This window comes from Mizuhopecten yessoensis, unplaced genomic scaffold (genome assembly GCF_002113885.1).
Source record: "Mizuhopecten yessoensis strain PY_sf001 unplaced genomic scaffold, ASM211388v2 scaffold10509, whole genome shotgun sequence".
Lineage (NCBI taxonomy): Eukaryota > Metazoa > Mollusca > Bivalvia > Pectinida > Pectinidae > Mizuhopecten > Mizuhopecten yessoensis.
Window position 1 is genome coordinate 112,655 of NW_018408582.1, and position 16,648 is coordinate 129,302.

At 34.8% G+C, this 16,648-nt stretch overlaps 1 protein-coding gene across 1 annotated transcript in view; it reads right to left on the reverse strand.

Annotated features, from left to right (window-relative positions):
* Positions 1-4,410: 4,410 nt before the first annotated feature.
* Positions 4,411-16,648, reverse strand: part of LOC110460877 (nose resistant to fluoxetine protein 6-like) — a 33,286-nt gene continuing 21,048 nt past the window's right edge. Inside the window, exons 7-15 of the mRNA XM_021514073.1 lie at positions 15,949-16,042; positions 14,212-14,325; positions 13,469-13,634; positions 11,269-11,348; positions 9,658-9,756; positions 8,983-9,112; positions 6,865-7,057; positions 6,081-6,223; positions 4,411-5,675 (exon numbers count right to left, since the gene is read on the reverse strand). Coding sequence (XP_021369748.1) covers positions 5,562-5,675; positions 6,081-6,223; positions 6,865-7,057; positions 8,983-9,112; positions 9,658-9,756; positions 11,269-11,348; positions 13,469-13,634; positions 14,212-14,325; positions 15,949-16,042 — 1,133 coding nt within the window. The 3' untranslated portion in view covers positions 4,411-5,561. The remainder of the gene's footprint in view (positions 5,676-6,080; positions 6,224-6,864; positions 7,058-8,982; positions 9,113-9,657; positions 9,757-11,268; positions 11,349-13,468; positions 13,635-14,211; positions 14,326-15,948; positions 16,043-16,648) is intronic.

Consider the following 16,648-nt stretch of genomic DNA (forward strand, 5'->3'; position numbering starts at 1 on the left):
TATAGAATTTTGTTATATATAGTCATAACTTATAGAATACTGTCCTTAAAGGTTCATTCCCATTTATCCAACTTTTTGAAAAATAGGTACTACAGGTAAAAAGTTTGGGTTGGATAATTGGGAATAGGGTATATTGTTAAAACAACAAACACTAATTGGAGCTTGGGTCAAGTGTTGGGTCAAAAATATGGAACAGAAATTAAGTCCTTTTGGATATGTGTATCTATATTCAAAGTTATTACTATTAAATTGATTCAAATGCTTCAATTTTTTTTTATTTGTGTTTTTATTTATTGAATTATTGATTCTGTAGTTATGATATATGCTTTCAGAATAAGACTAATTTCTATTTTCAATATATTTATTCAAATAATATCAGACCTACATATTAACAGACATATTAAGTATTAAATATACAAAATAATACAAAATAATATTCATTTTATAAATTCATATAAAGCACTAGAAATAAGATGTTGCAATATGAATAACTTTACATGATAGAAAAGTTACAATGTGTAGTAAATTTCACATTTAAAACATATGACGTAGAGGTTTGGGTGAGCTCTGTGAATTTGGTTGTTGAGTTTGTGGTGCCATCCTTCTAAGTGGTTTGTTGTTCTTGGTCCAACTGTTGAGTAGTGGTTCCATTTTGCTGTCTCCATCCCGATCCATTGCTCAGTTACGTAGTCGTTGAACGTGGTGATATTTGCGTCATCGGTCTCGTAGTCTTCAATTGCGTGGAACCATACATCATCTATTTGGTTGATGGGGACTAGTGGTAATGCTGAAGCTCGTCTTATATGTAGGTTGAGTAAGTTGTCGTTGGTGTACTGGTCTGCTAGTCCAAGTTCCTGTACCTTTCTCCATATGCGTTTGCACTAGTGGAATAGACAGACTGTCTCTGCTGCGTTACGGGCTGAAGACTCGAAGTCGAAGAATATAGTGGTTGGATTGAGTGGTGTGTTGTTGTTTGCTGCTGCTGTCTTAACGATCTCGAATAGTCGTTGGTAGGTGATCTGGCATTTGTCAGGTAGGAAGGCGAATATTAGTGGGTACATCCCGTCGTCTATGAGTGCATGCAGTGTGTACAGCTGGGTGAAAAGTACAGGACTGGCGTTAAAAGTTCCATCCTCAAATATTGTGTCAGCGTTACTTAGATGGCGGAGGTTGTCTGTAGTACCAAATACCAGGATCTTGTTGTGGTTACCGTCATCTGCTAGTAGGAATTGTGCTCCTGTAGTAGTCTCTTTGCCATTCTCCCAGGAGATTAATGGCATCACGTGTGGATGGTAGTGGTGGTAGTTCACTGTTGCGTTCTCGGTACATAGCTGATTTGGTACTGACGAAAGTTGGTATCTGTTTCTGAATGTGATGATCTCGCTGTCGTACAATGCGGGTAGTGGTTGTAGAGTTTTGGCTGCCTTTTCTCTGAGTGTTGCTAGAAATTTCTTGACATCTATGTCAGCACGAGTTGGTGGGTGGTTTTGTTCTCTAGGAAATCTGGTTACCATGTTTTCTCTGGTGTTGGCTGTGCCTGGGCAATCTTTCTCAGCGCACTTCCAGTAGGCTAGTTCTGCATCTCTACCCTGTTTTCTGGTCTTTATCACATATCTGTAGCCATGTTCGCCATGGTTAAACTTGAATAATGAATTTTGTCAGTGGGTCAGTACTAATAAGCTAACAACTAGCTTGGGATGCTTAGTGAGTGTGCAGCACCAGTGTAGTTACGTGTGCAACACTAGTGTAGTTTGCAATAAGGGCGGCCATGCTTTTGTTGGCGTATAATACGTTTAGTTAAATGTAAGTGCATGTACTTTGTCACGAAATTGTATTCATGTGAAAAAACCTAGCTTATTCAAGTTGTGTTTTTCCTATACCTGTTAAGTTTAAAAATTGCTTGTTTATAGCCTTAAGCATATACACTATTGATTAATAAAAGAGAATTTTCCTCTACATTGTGGGTGAGACAAAGAAATCTTCAATCAAAGAGTTGCTGCACGTTCAAATCCAGGATGTGATGTGGCCAAGTCTTTAAAAAAAAACAATGGCTAGGTGTAACAGTAAAAGGCACTGAAGAAATTGGCTATACATTGACATTACCCTAACCCTTTCAAGACGTCATTGATAAAGAAATCAAACGGTTGCCAATGACCCGATGGGACAAGCTTTTGTCAAAAGAACAAGCGGTTGTTAAATCCTATGAATCTGTTTCGTCGTCCGATCTAGAGCGATTCACTTCCATCTTCCATCGAAAGTTTTCTTTATTTGGATACGAAAAAACATTGGAAGGAAACATAGTAATTCTTTAAAATGGCCTTCAAGTTTTAACTTTGAATTGAAATTCAGTCAAGTCGGAATTTGGATCTCTCAACCGACAATATTTACTCCATGATTAATGTATATTAGCGTTTTGGTTTAGTATAGTGGCAATTCAATAAGTAAGTAAACTTGCCAGAAAAGCTTTGCACGGGTAAACGAAATTTTCAAATATAAGGTGCAATTTATACAAAAACGGATTTCAAATAGAAAATCCAATATGTTCCACATAACTCCGCTTCATTTTCAGCGATAAAGGATTTAAAAAAACCCACCGTATCTTTATAAAGGATTTAGACCAAAATGTGGCACAGTGTCTGTCAGATTCTCTTTCTGCGTCAACATCATTTTGGAAGATGTTTAATGTAAAAACATGTGGATTAGGACAACATATTGAAGAGAAAACAAAAGTAAAATTTTACTAAAATGGCACTTAAATTACATGCGCCATGGAAAAAAAATGAAACATTCTGGAAGCAGAGGGTAAATCAGTTCACACCTCAAACATCACTTACAACAACACTGTCGGCAGTTGAATTATCTCAGGAAGTGTCTATTGGATTAATTCTACCCCCAAGTATGGATCCTTGTGTGTGAAGATCTGTTCCATTCTATTCCATCAATATTCATATTCTAAAATAATTGTTGGATTACTGTATTCCCTCTTACATAAGTTTTACAGCATTCTGTTGGGTGAGTTTATTCTCCTCAATAAAACAGTAATATTGGCTACTGGATTATTTCTGGATCAAATATAATTATCTGTAGTGTTTCAATGGATAATATTTATTGTTAATTTTTATTATATTAAAACGTACATAAACATGTATATAGTTTAGCCATATGTTGGAAATAAATTGCGGATTTTCTTCTAAAAGCTGGTGTTAAGCATTATTTTTGTTGCCTGTAATTGTCCATTATAAGGCCAATAGCTGTCCATTATTAAACCTAATAATGGACAGCTACGGCGTAATAATGGACAGCTACGGCGTAATAATGGACAGCTACAGGTACCTAATTGTACATTACTATATAATATTTACACTTGGATGGCATTGTCACTATATAGCCTCTTTGAAAGCTGTGTCGTTGATGGGACTTTAATTCCCATGCATCACGAGACACAATTCTTGGCGTATTAATACAACACTGACCGGAACTACAATATACAATATAAATAAACATGACGGCTGCTGAAATATCGCTGGGCATTGTGAGATTTGAAAACGTCATTGTAAATTTATGTACAAAATAAAAAATAAAATAAAAAACACTTTTATTACAACGAAAACAAGACCAAGGTCTGCAATTATGCAGCAATATCGTACAAAATGCATATCGGTTGAAATCACCAATGCCGGCAATGGAAACAATTTTAACGCTTATGCAATTTATCAGAAATATCGTCTGTTACACTGAACTGATCAACAGGGGTTCGTTACAAATGTCTGAAATACACATTTTCTATAGACCTACTGACACATATGTTACAGACCTACTGATATGAATCGCAGCACACATAAACATTTCAGACATTTGTAACGAACCTGTGCTCCGTCGCAAGATCACTTACTTCAAACGCTATCAGTTTCACGCGTCTCACATCCACGGTTCCTCAGTTTCTGACGACATGTCAAATAACGAGGCTGTTATAGAATCTAGCGACTGTTGTCAGGTTCCCATACAATCAACAAATACATTCACGCCTGGATTCTTCACAAAATGAGCAAAGAGAAAAGTTCGAATTAACTTCCAAAAATAACTTCCTCGTGTAGGGCAAGGTCGGATTTACGGTGTTCACTGTATTTGTCCATGCGTGAAATTTGTTCCGGAAACAAATCGAAACAATTTCAAATCTAACTTTCAGCACAGAGTTATATTGATAAACTGAAATCACCATATAGATATATATCATACGCAATTATATTGATAATGAATTGTGGAATAAAATTAAAGTGTTTGTTAACTTTGTTTGCCAATCAGCACGCGACAATACGCTCTTCAAATTATTGAACGAAATTGTGTGGACTGTCGATAAGGCGGGCATTTTTATTATGATTTGATTGCTTGCAAAGCTGTGTCATTCAAATAGATCATAAATACCATACAAAACAGTTCAATGTTAAAATGTACAATGAGAACAAAGGATGATGTTATAACTGTGTTTTAATTTGAATAACCTATTGATTTGTGCCTACTAGTGTTAACAAGTTAAACTACTCACACAAAAAAAGTTTACTGTTGGTATTTAAATAATTGATACTTAGTGAATGACTTAGTAATTGATCACTTTCACAGTCACCAAAACACTCTGTTGTCAAAGTAAGCATTCTTTTGTTTTCAAATTCTCGTCATTAAACAGATTATGTACTGGATTGTACACTGTGATGAGGTTACCTTACAAAAACAAGAATACCAACCATATAATACTGCATAATCGAATAATAAATTTAACAAACTAACAAGTGTTAATTCATTTAATGAAAGACATCAGCATGATTTAAAGCATATAGGTAAAACGTACGGCATCATGTATCGGTTCCACTCGGCATTTTTAGTTGGGACATTCGTCTTCATATGATATGATTCAACCAACGGAAGTATTTTTGTGGCTTAGAATTAATCCCATATCATGTTATGTATCTTTCAGTGTTGATTGTTTTAAGCAGGCTTTGCGACCCCTTCGTTGGACATCCGGTTTGAAGCAGTCATACGTTGGACATCCGGTTTGAAGCAGTATATTCTATAAATCCTGGATGGCCACGTTGCCAAAGTGTAGGCTTTACAATAAAAACGTCATGTGTTCTACCCTTGCTTTGGCGTTTTTAAATTTTCAAACATTAAATTCCAAATAACTATAATTCTGCCAAATACGATTATGATCGTTTTGTTGTAGGATCAACCTATTTTTGAAAATAATACATGTTTCGGTTGAATTTTTTTTTTTTAAAAACTGCAAAAATCTTTAACAACTCAGGAATACGCTATTAGATAAACAGCGCTGTTATATATTATATGGAATATTTTCAATGTTACGAATTATTTGAATTCAGATATGAACATGTGGATATCACAATAAGACAATGCTTCAATTTTAAATTTTGTGAAGTTTCATGTCCGTCTATGGTTATATGTAATGTCACCTTTCACTCTTTGACAATCCCTTGATGTATGTTAAGAAGGGATATCCGGATGGCGATTCATACGATGTTGCTTGCTTTGTTGGAATCCGCAAAGTGGTGTTAAATCGTTCCGAAAAGTAACTTCTCCAGCGCCATAAATGGGGCTTCGCATGCAAGAGCCAATATAAACGCTGCCATGTAGGATACTATGGTGTGACCAACAAAAAGATAGATCTGAAACAAATAAATTATTTTGTAAAAATAATAATGTTAAGATGCACGATTCTAAAATGTTTTGTTCATTTCTTCAATAATTGTATGTTAAGGTTTCTGTGGTACAGTGATATTTCATTGAATAATAAAATATTTTTGATTGACGAAAAATATATAAAACGAAACCCAATGATTATGAAAATGTAAATCAAGAAAACCTCCCTAATAGGAGCTCAGATTTCTCAATTGTATACATGTAAAAGTTTACATATTTCATTTTTGTATTTAGGTAACCTATGTATATATTATACAGTAAGCCATAACCTTCTCTCGCCAAGCAGGTACATTTAATCACACTGAAAAACAAAAGCAAATATGCGTGTACATGTTATATACGTATTTGTTCAAACAAATAATAAAACTTACCATATCGTAATCCGTAAGATAGACAAGGGAACGTTTGGAGTACACATGTGTAATCATCATCACGGGATGAATCAAATAGACGGAAAACGACAGACGGGACAGTGGTACCAGGGCTTTCCATGACAGGATCGAATTCACGTAACCTGTTTCAAGTCAAATTAAAACATATTCTGATCATGTATCAGGTGACCTGTGTTCAGTCAATTGAAAGTTGGAATTTAAATGATTTATCAAATGTTCTGCGGAGACAATACTGAATTATTTGTCATAGAATACAGTAATTATTGGTCAATTCGCCGTTAAAGGTTAATTCAAACTTCATATACTTTTAAGGCATTTGAAATGTATCATTTTGTCGGATGCACTGTCATAGCAAAAAAACTCTTTGTCCACCAATTATATCATTCGAATGTACAGCTATGCTGAATGGGCACATACGTTTGTAACTTTCGCAGTTCTATCATTGTAAAAGCAATGTTTTTAGTTCTTTCGTCATTTCACTCAAGTTGCAGAGTGGTTACTGTAAAAGACTTAAACTTATATTATAAATCGTGTTTAGGACGAAATTCTATCAAACGACTGGTGAAATATGCAACTGTCTTTTAAGCAATCTTTATTACAGGTTGTTTTTCGTTTTTGCAATATTGAATGTTAGTAACAGAAACGCTTCATATAAGATTTAAATTAAACATAAATCATGTGATTTCCAGGGACGAGATAGAAGATATGATTAATTCCCATCTTAACTTAAGGAAATCAAGTAAGACGCTAGATTTGTACTTACCTCCCATGTCGTTGTGGCAGGCGAAGATCACCCAGGCAACACAGAGCGACCACACTGGTCGGCCGAAACCCTCGTAGAAGGCGGTCTGTACATTTGTCCATACCACACCTCCCTCCTTGTTGGCAGAGTATGTGGAGTACACCAGTGTCAGGGCGACGGCAGTGGCGATGGTCCATCCAACATAACCGATTATCTGCAAATTATGCCAGAAACATTAGTTAATTAATATTTCATAATACGACATTAAGATATTCAGTAACCCGACGGAAAAAAACAAAATGTTTTCTTGCTACAATTTGTGATTTGTTTGTCAAAAAATTGATCCGTTTGATTAGATTTGATAAGTGTAATAAGAGCGTAGCTCTCGAGCGCCGAAGGCCCCCGAGCGAAGCTCTTTAATGGTAACACATGCGTGCGTAAACAGAGTTGCTTCCTCTTTCTACACCTTGCCTTTTATTTTTTTCGGTCGGAAGAAGACGTCCAATGGGGAAACCGGAAGTGTATCCTTGAAGCAAAGACAATTATGTTTCAACCCATACATGAACATCTTCATATAGTGAAAACAATACCCATGTTTATTACTTGTTTATTTAGACAAAAACTAATATACATTCAATATGCAGTGAAAAAAATCATGAAACGTCGTTCAGAGATTATCATACTGTGACGTCACGATCACGTCACACTCCATCGGCCTTCATCGGTTATTTCCGGAAGGATGAAAAATAACCGGAAACTGGAACTGATGCATTTATTTCTTTGTCGGTGCTTCATGACTTTTTAATTTCCGTTTTTGCCACAAGCACAACAAGTAAAAATGCGGATATTTTCTGTCATCAACCTGGTTTTGTTTGTTTTTTTCTACCGGGAGATATCTTCATTTAAAATTTCATCAGGTTTTGATTTTAATTTGTTGGGAAAACGAACGAAATAATTGACACCTTTGAAAGTCTGGATATAGTTTATACATTATTTATGCATCACCACTCATAAAAGAAGCAATTGAAAATTCATTTATGACGAAATTAACAATAATTTTCCAGAAAGCCAACCCAAGTGCAACGCCCTTTTTCAGCAACGTATTACTTTTTTTACAACGCGTGCCGATTTATAACTAGTTACAGACAGAAACTGTAATTCTATTTGGCATCATTACCTGTCAAACCTCGATGATAGTTACAAAATTTGAAATCCAATCCGGTGTTTCAAGATAGAACAGTAATTGAGACTACATATCCATATCAAGACAATTTCAGTTACATCAAAGTATTACAATGTTTTCTTTTTTTTTATTTCATTTTTTTAACTAACATCTCTTTAGCTTTGACTGGAAGAAAATGGCGTCATTGATGCAAAAATTATATTGTGAATACATTTTTACCAATCATCAATGATATAAAAAAATCTACATACGGGAGACCGGTGCAAGTTCTGCCATCCCTGATATTTTTGTCTTTGAGCTAATATTTACAAGTTTAAGGATCTTAGCAGTTTAGTTGGCTGGACATTCAACGACGAAAAAATGGCGAAGAAAACTCTCATGTAAAATGACTTAACAGGAGAAAATTACTTTTGAGATGGTAAAAGGAAAATCATGATCTCGCTTCTAGTTATGCGAACGTTTTACAGTCAAACGTGTAAGACACTGACAGCTTCAAATGATAATACATAAAAGCCAAGCCAATAACTCACTACTTTATTGCTGTACGATAAGAATTTATTAATTTGGGCCAGGACAGTTTCGGCCAATGACACCGTGGCAAGTTCGGCCATCCGATCTTCCGACAGGATAATTAAATAATGTTCCAAAACGGACGTGCTGAAATACTTACTAGGGCCAAACTTGCCTCGGTCTCCCTATTGTTATGTCGGTCTTAATCTCATTAGAGCTTGTGTTTTATTGTTATCCCTCGGCTAACCGACTTTAAATAAAGTTAATCTTATATTATTCTGAAAGTTGTATTCTTAATCAGTAAATATCAGAGATCAACAAAATCTACGCTCTTTTAAGGCTTTGCCTTTTCATATTAATGCATACACCACACGATATGAATTATACTTGGTATTTATCACAAAACGATGAGAAATTTTCATACAACACGTAATAAATGCTGTTACCTTGCTAAATGCCTTCCTTGGTCGTTTGTAAAAGATGACTCCGAGGAACAAACCCACACAATAACCACCAAAACGGGACCAGGGTGCGATGTAGACGTATTTCCAGTATTTACCATTGTCTGATTTTATTCTACAAATGATATTTGAAATAGATTGGAATTTTTCAAATATTCAAATAAATACAAGGGACATATTATGTGACATACAAAATGTACCTATTAACAGACAAAACATTTAAATGACTTCCACGGCAATGTAAATCGCCATTCAACGTCGCAACTAGTTGTGTGTTTTTTCGACGAGACTGACATGAGTTGATGAAGACTTTTATAAAGACATTTATCAAAGGATATACTGAAATAATGACTATCGCAAAATTACTATTCACTTCATTTGTTTGACAAAGTAAAATGCAAATATAAAAAGAATGTGAATCGAGCTAAGATCTAAACAGAAGACAAGCTAACTCATTGACAAAACGCCGGAGCGAAACCAGTCACTATGAAATGGTTCATCTTCCCAATTCCACAGATAATATCCTTTTCACATCACGTATTTGATAAATTAGAGACGAAATATAGTACTCCCTCACACTGAACTAGGGTTTCAAAACATGCTATGAATACCAATCAAAAGTACACCTCATATTCAGATATAAAATAGAATGATACTCACGACAAAATATTTCCATTGTAAACGTATGCTTGCCATGTCGCAACACCACTTCCCACCAGAAACAGCAATGTAGAAAGTACAAGTCCTAGAGGCAAAGACCTGTAAATGAATGTATACTAACAACGTTTTGTTCCTTTGGCCATCATATTTATTTACTAGTAGTTACAGTTGGGAGCAAACTTAACTTGGTAGCCTAGTGTACTGTTGAGTTCACTGGAAAAGTGAACTCCAGTTCACTAGCTTTTGCACTGGAGTTAACACTGAAGTGAATTGAAGGTAGCAAAGACGTTTTATTTTATTTATGTTTTCATCAGGTTGAGAACAATGCAATCCGTATTAATTTTGATTCCTACATGGATGATAAATATTTGTCATATCCCGGCGAATAATAACAATAATAAAACCACCATCAATTATTTAGAAACGCGATAAATAAATGCTGCAAAAATATAACAAATGGCAAGATAAATGTTTATTTTGTTTTAGGCGCGTATGCGTTAGCAAGCCTTTTAAAACAAGCGTTTCAATCATCCTGCAGTAGTGATGATGACTTGAGTAGTGCTGACATTTAACAAGTGGAACAGATGTTGAAATTAAAGCAACGCCGACCGTACTGCATCAGCGGTGCTCAATTTAGCGTAAACCAACTATTATTGTTTTTAAGAAATGTTTAAGAAAAAAAGAAAAAATACTAATAAAAACAAACTAATATCTACATCTACACAAACATTAAATCGGTTAATAAACTACACATGCGCAACGATCCCAAATAATTGGTTCGTTATTTTGATATTGAATCTCGATCATAATACTTGAGGAATACTTGAGGAAATTGTTTGTGCTGTTGAAATTCTTGAAAAAAACAGACTTTGCGTCTGTAAACACTGATCACCTTAAACAGTATCGTCCAAAACCAGATAAGATCGTCGACAATGCGGAAGCACGTGGCCATTTGCTTCTTGTTAATAACGAAATCATTTGCACACCATTAATGATAGTTCGTTGAAATTTGTTAGCATAGAGGTAGGTACAGAAAACACCAACGAAACGAACTTGAGTGTTTCGTATGAAAACTAAGAAACAATAATAAGAGACGACCTTACTTGTTGTCTCTCTTCAAACATAGGTCGGCCGTGCATTGCGTGATACATTTAAGAACAAGACAAAACAAACATACTGAAATATCTTTTGCAGTGACACACTATTCAAACTTCTATCTTCTGGGTTTTATTGAGACATATTGAGCCTTTCAAAAGACATTGCCCGGATAAGAGTTAAAACGCCTTTAAAGAGGAGGAAAATTTGATTTCACAGGACATAATATGTCCTTAAATAAGGATTTAAAATGAATGACCTCGACAGTATGATAGCTTGTCTAGTAGTGATGTCATTAACATGAGCGGTTAACGAGTTATTGTTTGGATAAGAACTTGCTCAGATGGATATTCTGTCAGATACGCTGTAATCCTGTCGTCTTCTGGTTTCATCAGTATGAGACTAAGTACGAATGCGATCTGTTATTTATGTGTGGTCATCTAATCAAATGACACGACCGTTCTCATAATATCATTATATTAGTTATACATGCTATAATAAACCTTTTATACTTACAGTGTCATAAAGAAGAGAAGGAATATGGACACGACATAGAACTGCATGTCATTAGACAGGAACCAAGTCCATCCCATACACTGTAGGTGTGAAGTCAAATAATCTCATTACATATGAACGATAACACGCTACTTACAAACGGAAATCTCATTGAAGTTTTATAGGCGCTAATGTATCAGAACATCTTTCATTTTGGGTATGCAGACATAATTATGAATACAAACATTCCTTTAATACAATCAAACAGTTTTTACAGTTAAATTTTACCATCAAAATAAGAATATAAAACAAAATTGTATAAGAGTATAAACCATAAATAATTGCTAAATGAGTAAATACTAATTAAGACAGATAGGTATTAGCTATAGTAAGGCATCTCGATAAGTGAGATAGACTAAGATAGGTATTAGCTACCTATTTTTAGCTATACTAAGGCATCTTGATAAGTGAGATAGAATAAGATAGGTATGACCTACCTACTTGTAGCTATAGTAAGGCATCTTGATAAGTGAGATAGAATAAGATAGGTATTATCTACCATATTTGTAGCTATGGTAAGGCATCTCGAAAAGTGAGATAGAATGAGATAGGTATAAGCTGCCTATTTGTAGCTGTAGTAAGGCATCTCGCTAAGTGAGATAGAATAATATAGGTATTATCTACCATATTTGTAGCTATGATAAGGCATCTCGAAAAGTGAGATAGAATGAGATAGGTATAAGCTGCCTATTTGTAGCTGTAGTAAGGCATCTCGCTAAGTGAGATAGATAAGGATAGGTAATATCTACCTATTTGTAGCTATAGTAAGGCATCTCGATAAGTGAGATAGAATAAGATAGGTATTAGCGACCTATTTGTAGCTATAGTTAGGCATCTCGATAATTGAGATAGAATAAGATAGGTATTAACTACCCATTTGTAGCTATAGTAAGACATCTCGATAAGTGAGATAGAATAAGATAGGTATGACCTACCTACTTGTAGCTATAATAGGCATCTCGATAATTGAGATAGAATAAGATAGGTATTAACTACCCATTTGTAGCTATAGTAAGACATCTCGATAATTGAGATAGAATAAGATAGGTATGACCTACCTATTTGTAGCTATAGTAAGGCATCTTGATAAGTGAGATATATTAAGATAGGTATATTCTACCTACTTGTAGCTTTAGTAAGGCATCTCGATAAGTTAGATAGACTAAGATAGGTATTAGCTACCTATTTGTAGCTATAGCAAGGCATCTCGATAAGTGAGATATATTAAGATAGGTATATCTACCTACTTGTAGCTTTAGTAAGGCATGTCGATAAGTAAGATAGACTAAGATAGGTATAAGTTACCTATTTGTAGCTATAGTAAGGCATCTCGATAAGTGAGATAGAATAATATAGGTATTATCTACCATATTTGTAGCTATGGTAAGGCATCTCGAAAAGTGAGATAGAATGAGATAGGTATAAGCTGCCTATTTGTAACTGTAGTAAGGCATCTCGCTAAGTGAGATAGACTAAGATAGGTATTAAATACCTATTTGTAGCTATAGTAAAACATCTCGATAAATGAGATAGATTAAGATAGGTATTAGCTACCTATTTGTAGCTATAGTAAGACATCTGGATAAGTGAGATAGAATAAGATAGGTATTAGATTCCTATTTGTAGCTATAGTAAGGCATTTCGATAAATGAGATAGCATAAGATAGGTATTAGCTACCTATTTGTAGCTATAGTAAGGCACCTGGATACATATGGTATACTTTAGATAAACTCGTCGTAGGAATGTATTTTAGAAGGGTTGACACGATACAAACTGAAGAATCAATATACTTTCACTGTTATATGTTTTACATGTGTAAAATTGTACTGATATTTATTAGCATCTTTCCTGTTTTGTTATTTTTTTACTTAAATTTGGAAAACTCTGAATAATGATTTTTAATATTTTGACTTTTAGTACCTCTGATTAGTCCTAAATGTCCAAAATGACTGTATTGTTCGTAAAATATTTATTTATTTGGTTTTTTCGATTTACTTCCTTAATTAGGTGCTTTCGTACTTTGCATTTATATTGGTTCTTTTTTAGCATTAATTGGCTACTTACTTGTCTGTCATGAAATTATTGAGATGGACGGTAGATAGTTTACTTGATTGTGCTCAATCGTTAAATTAGCAGTGTGATGTACTTAAGTTATAATACCTGACTATCCACTTTGACGATGTTGTTGATATATAACAAGTTTGTCCACCACGATTGCTTGCAATCTTCTGAGGTTTGCAATACATTTGGCCATAGTGGACCGCTCCCTAAGTACGGAAGTAGTGTTGCGAAGATAAGGAGAACCACGACGTACATTGGCGTCAACCTAAAAAGAAAAATTATAAGTCAGGTTATTGTCAAACTTATCATAGAGCAATTACCGTTACGGTTTTACAGTAGATTGATCCATTCAATGATAAAAAATGGAGCATAAAACAGTAAAATCATCATGATTTGTCAGCCTCCAAAACAATGAATACTTTTTTAAGATAAGAATTTACGATGTTATCAATATAAATAAATAACATTTATAAAAGTCTACTTCCAAAAGATTGATGTTTTTTTATATTTGATGTTTATTTTCATTATGTACAGACGACCTTTGAAAAGTTCCTCCACTGTTGTCCCCCCTCACACACACACCTACACACACACACCCACACACTTCCCTGAACCCCACAAAATAACAAGATGAATAAATAGAAAATAAAGACATCTAGATATTTTGAAAATTTAAGGTTTTGTCATAGTAAAACACTAAATATGAAATTTACATTTTATAGATGCAACATTTTGATTTCAACCGCATATTGGGATATTGATGGATTGCATGGCAAAAGACCAATTTTTCGTAACACTTATGAAGTTACTTTTTATCCTTAGTATATCTTCTTTTCCATTACCTCCAAAATCTGTGAAAAAAATAAAGCATGGCGTAGCTGCCGATCTTCGGTCCAGTCAGATGGGTCTTTAGCTTTGCCAATCGCTTCAGTTGAGTATATGTCAGCAACATCGCACTGTATTGGAGAAAAAGGAGTATTAGTAGTTTGCTGTTGGCATGGTCATATCATTAATATCATTAGTATGGTGTGGTGGCAAAACAAACAGTAGTATATACTATCACAAAGAGGCAATCTCCCAATTCTGCAACATACCTTACTCCTGTCCCTTCTTAGTGTACAAGGATTATGCTATCCCCGGACATGAACGTGTAGCTGTAAATCGTATGTGACGTTATTTTAATTTAATTTTATCGATATGTTTGTTAAAACATATGTTCATTTGTCCAATGTTATACGTCATCTCAACTGCCAAGGTCAAATGCAAATGCTGTTCAAAGGTGATGGGGCATATAAAAAAACAATTTCAAAGCACCATTTCAAATGTCATAGCCTCGATATTGTTGCATGATATTTCACAAGGTCATATTATTTTGACAAAAGGGCACCACCAAAAAGGAAATGTCAGTACATGTAGGAGAGAACAATAACGTGAAAAAAAACATGTGTGTTTTGTTTTATGAAAAAAAATTGTCATTCTAGCCTCATCAGATCACTGCAGGGTCTGGGTAGGAATGATACAATCTGTTACCTGTAACTGAGCGAGATCGGGTTATCTCAGTCGAGGGTTAGAATTCTGTAACAAATCCCAACCGAGGCTTAAGCCGAGGTTGGGATGTTACAGAATCTTAGCCCAAGGCGGGAGGGATACTTGTAGTTTTTAGCAAAATTGAATAGTTCTTTTCGTATTAAAAGGTGCGAGAAAAAAACAATTACCTGTTGTTGTTTTTTTCTCGCACCTTTTAATTCGAAAAGAACTATTCAATTTTGCTAAAAACTACAAGTATCCCGCCTTGGGCCTCAAATGATAATGACCTCTTCACTAGTTACATTTGAATGCTTCCGCGTAAAAAATATAATCCGTTCTTACATAGATATTACAACGTATTTCACAGTGTGGATTTTGTTTGTATCTACAACATCAAATTTCTAACAACATCAAAACTATACATATATCGACAAAACAGAACATTTATTCTGCAAATTGTCAATTTTAAGCAGTTAACCTGCGGATGAATACATCGCAGTGTAAAAATTCTGCGAAATGTCACGAAAAGGTACAAGACAGATCGGACGAGGTGCGAGAATACACCAGATGTATTCCTCTGTATGCTTTTGTAAGAGAAGGGTTATATTGGTTCCTGAAGAATCGCGGGTTTTCTTCTGTGTCTTCTGCTCAAAGAACATTGAAGTAACCCTAATTGTTTCCCTATGCATCCATTTTCATATAAGGATTGAACGGCATTCTCATTTTTATGGTGGTGACGGCATTTTTTCAATGTTCATTTCGGGATACTTACATTTATATTTTTAGTCTTTAATGACCTAAATACAGATTTATTTTAATATTTTCGATATTTCAGTGTCTTTGTTGTCAGTGTAAACGGGATTCTTGAAATGGCTAACGTCACAAAAATGTTTGCTTCTAACGGCTATCTCGTGATAGTCGTGAAAAGCTTTGACTTGACGCTGATGAAATCGGGTTCATAGTTCTATAAACGCTTTTTTATTTGTACTGAGAAGGTAAATATATGATATTTGCTGTTGCGAACAAGCTTAACCCCATACAAACAAACTAACCTTAATACGAAGAATGTGTCGACGGCGAAACCTCCTGCAGTGATTATTTGAAACGTAAACCGTTGTATCATACTCAATGCATCCCCAAAGTTCGCTGCAAAACAAAAAGATCATCTTCAACAAATGTCAAACATTGCCATAATGATACTGAATGTGTAAACTTTCTATTCGAAAGGTGATGTCAAGTTTTAAAAACGACTTTTCATTCTTATAAATAATCCAAAATGGAATAGTTACTATGGTAAAATCAAAAGATTTGGCCATGAGCAAAATTCGTCATTTCACCAAGGAAGTAAACAGAGGTTGGCATGCTTTTACACTCTGTATTGAAGAATTATCTAGTATTTTGGCGGAATGTCTGACATTTTAATGGATTATCTGGTATGTGGACGGAGTATATGTTAAAATAGCGAGTATCTGGTATTTGGACGGAGTATATGGTATTATGGCGGATTATCAGATATTACAGCGGATTATATGGTGTTATGGCGGATTATCTAATATCTGGACGGAGGTTATGGTGTTAAACGGATTATCTGGCATTTGGACGGAGTATGTGGTGTAATAGCGGATTATCTAATATTTGGACCGATTACGTGGTGTTATAGCGAATTATCTTGTATTTGGATTAGGTATGTGGTGTAATAGCGGATTATCTGATATTTGGACGGAGTATGTGGTGTAATAGCGGATTATCTAA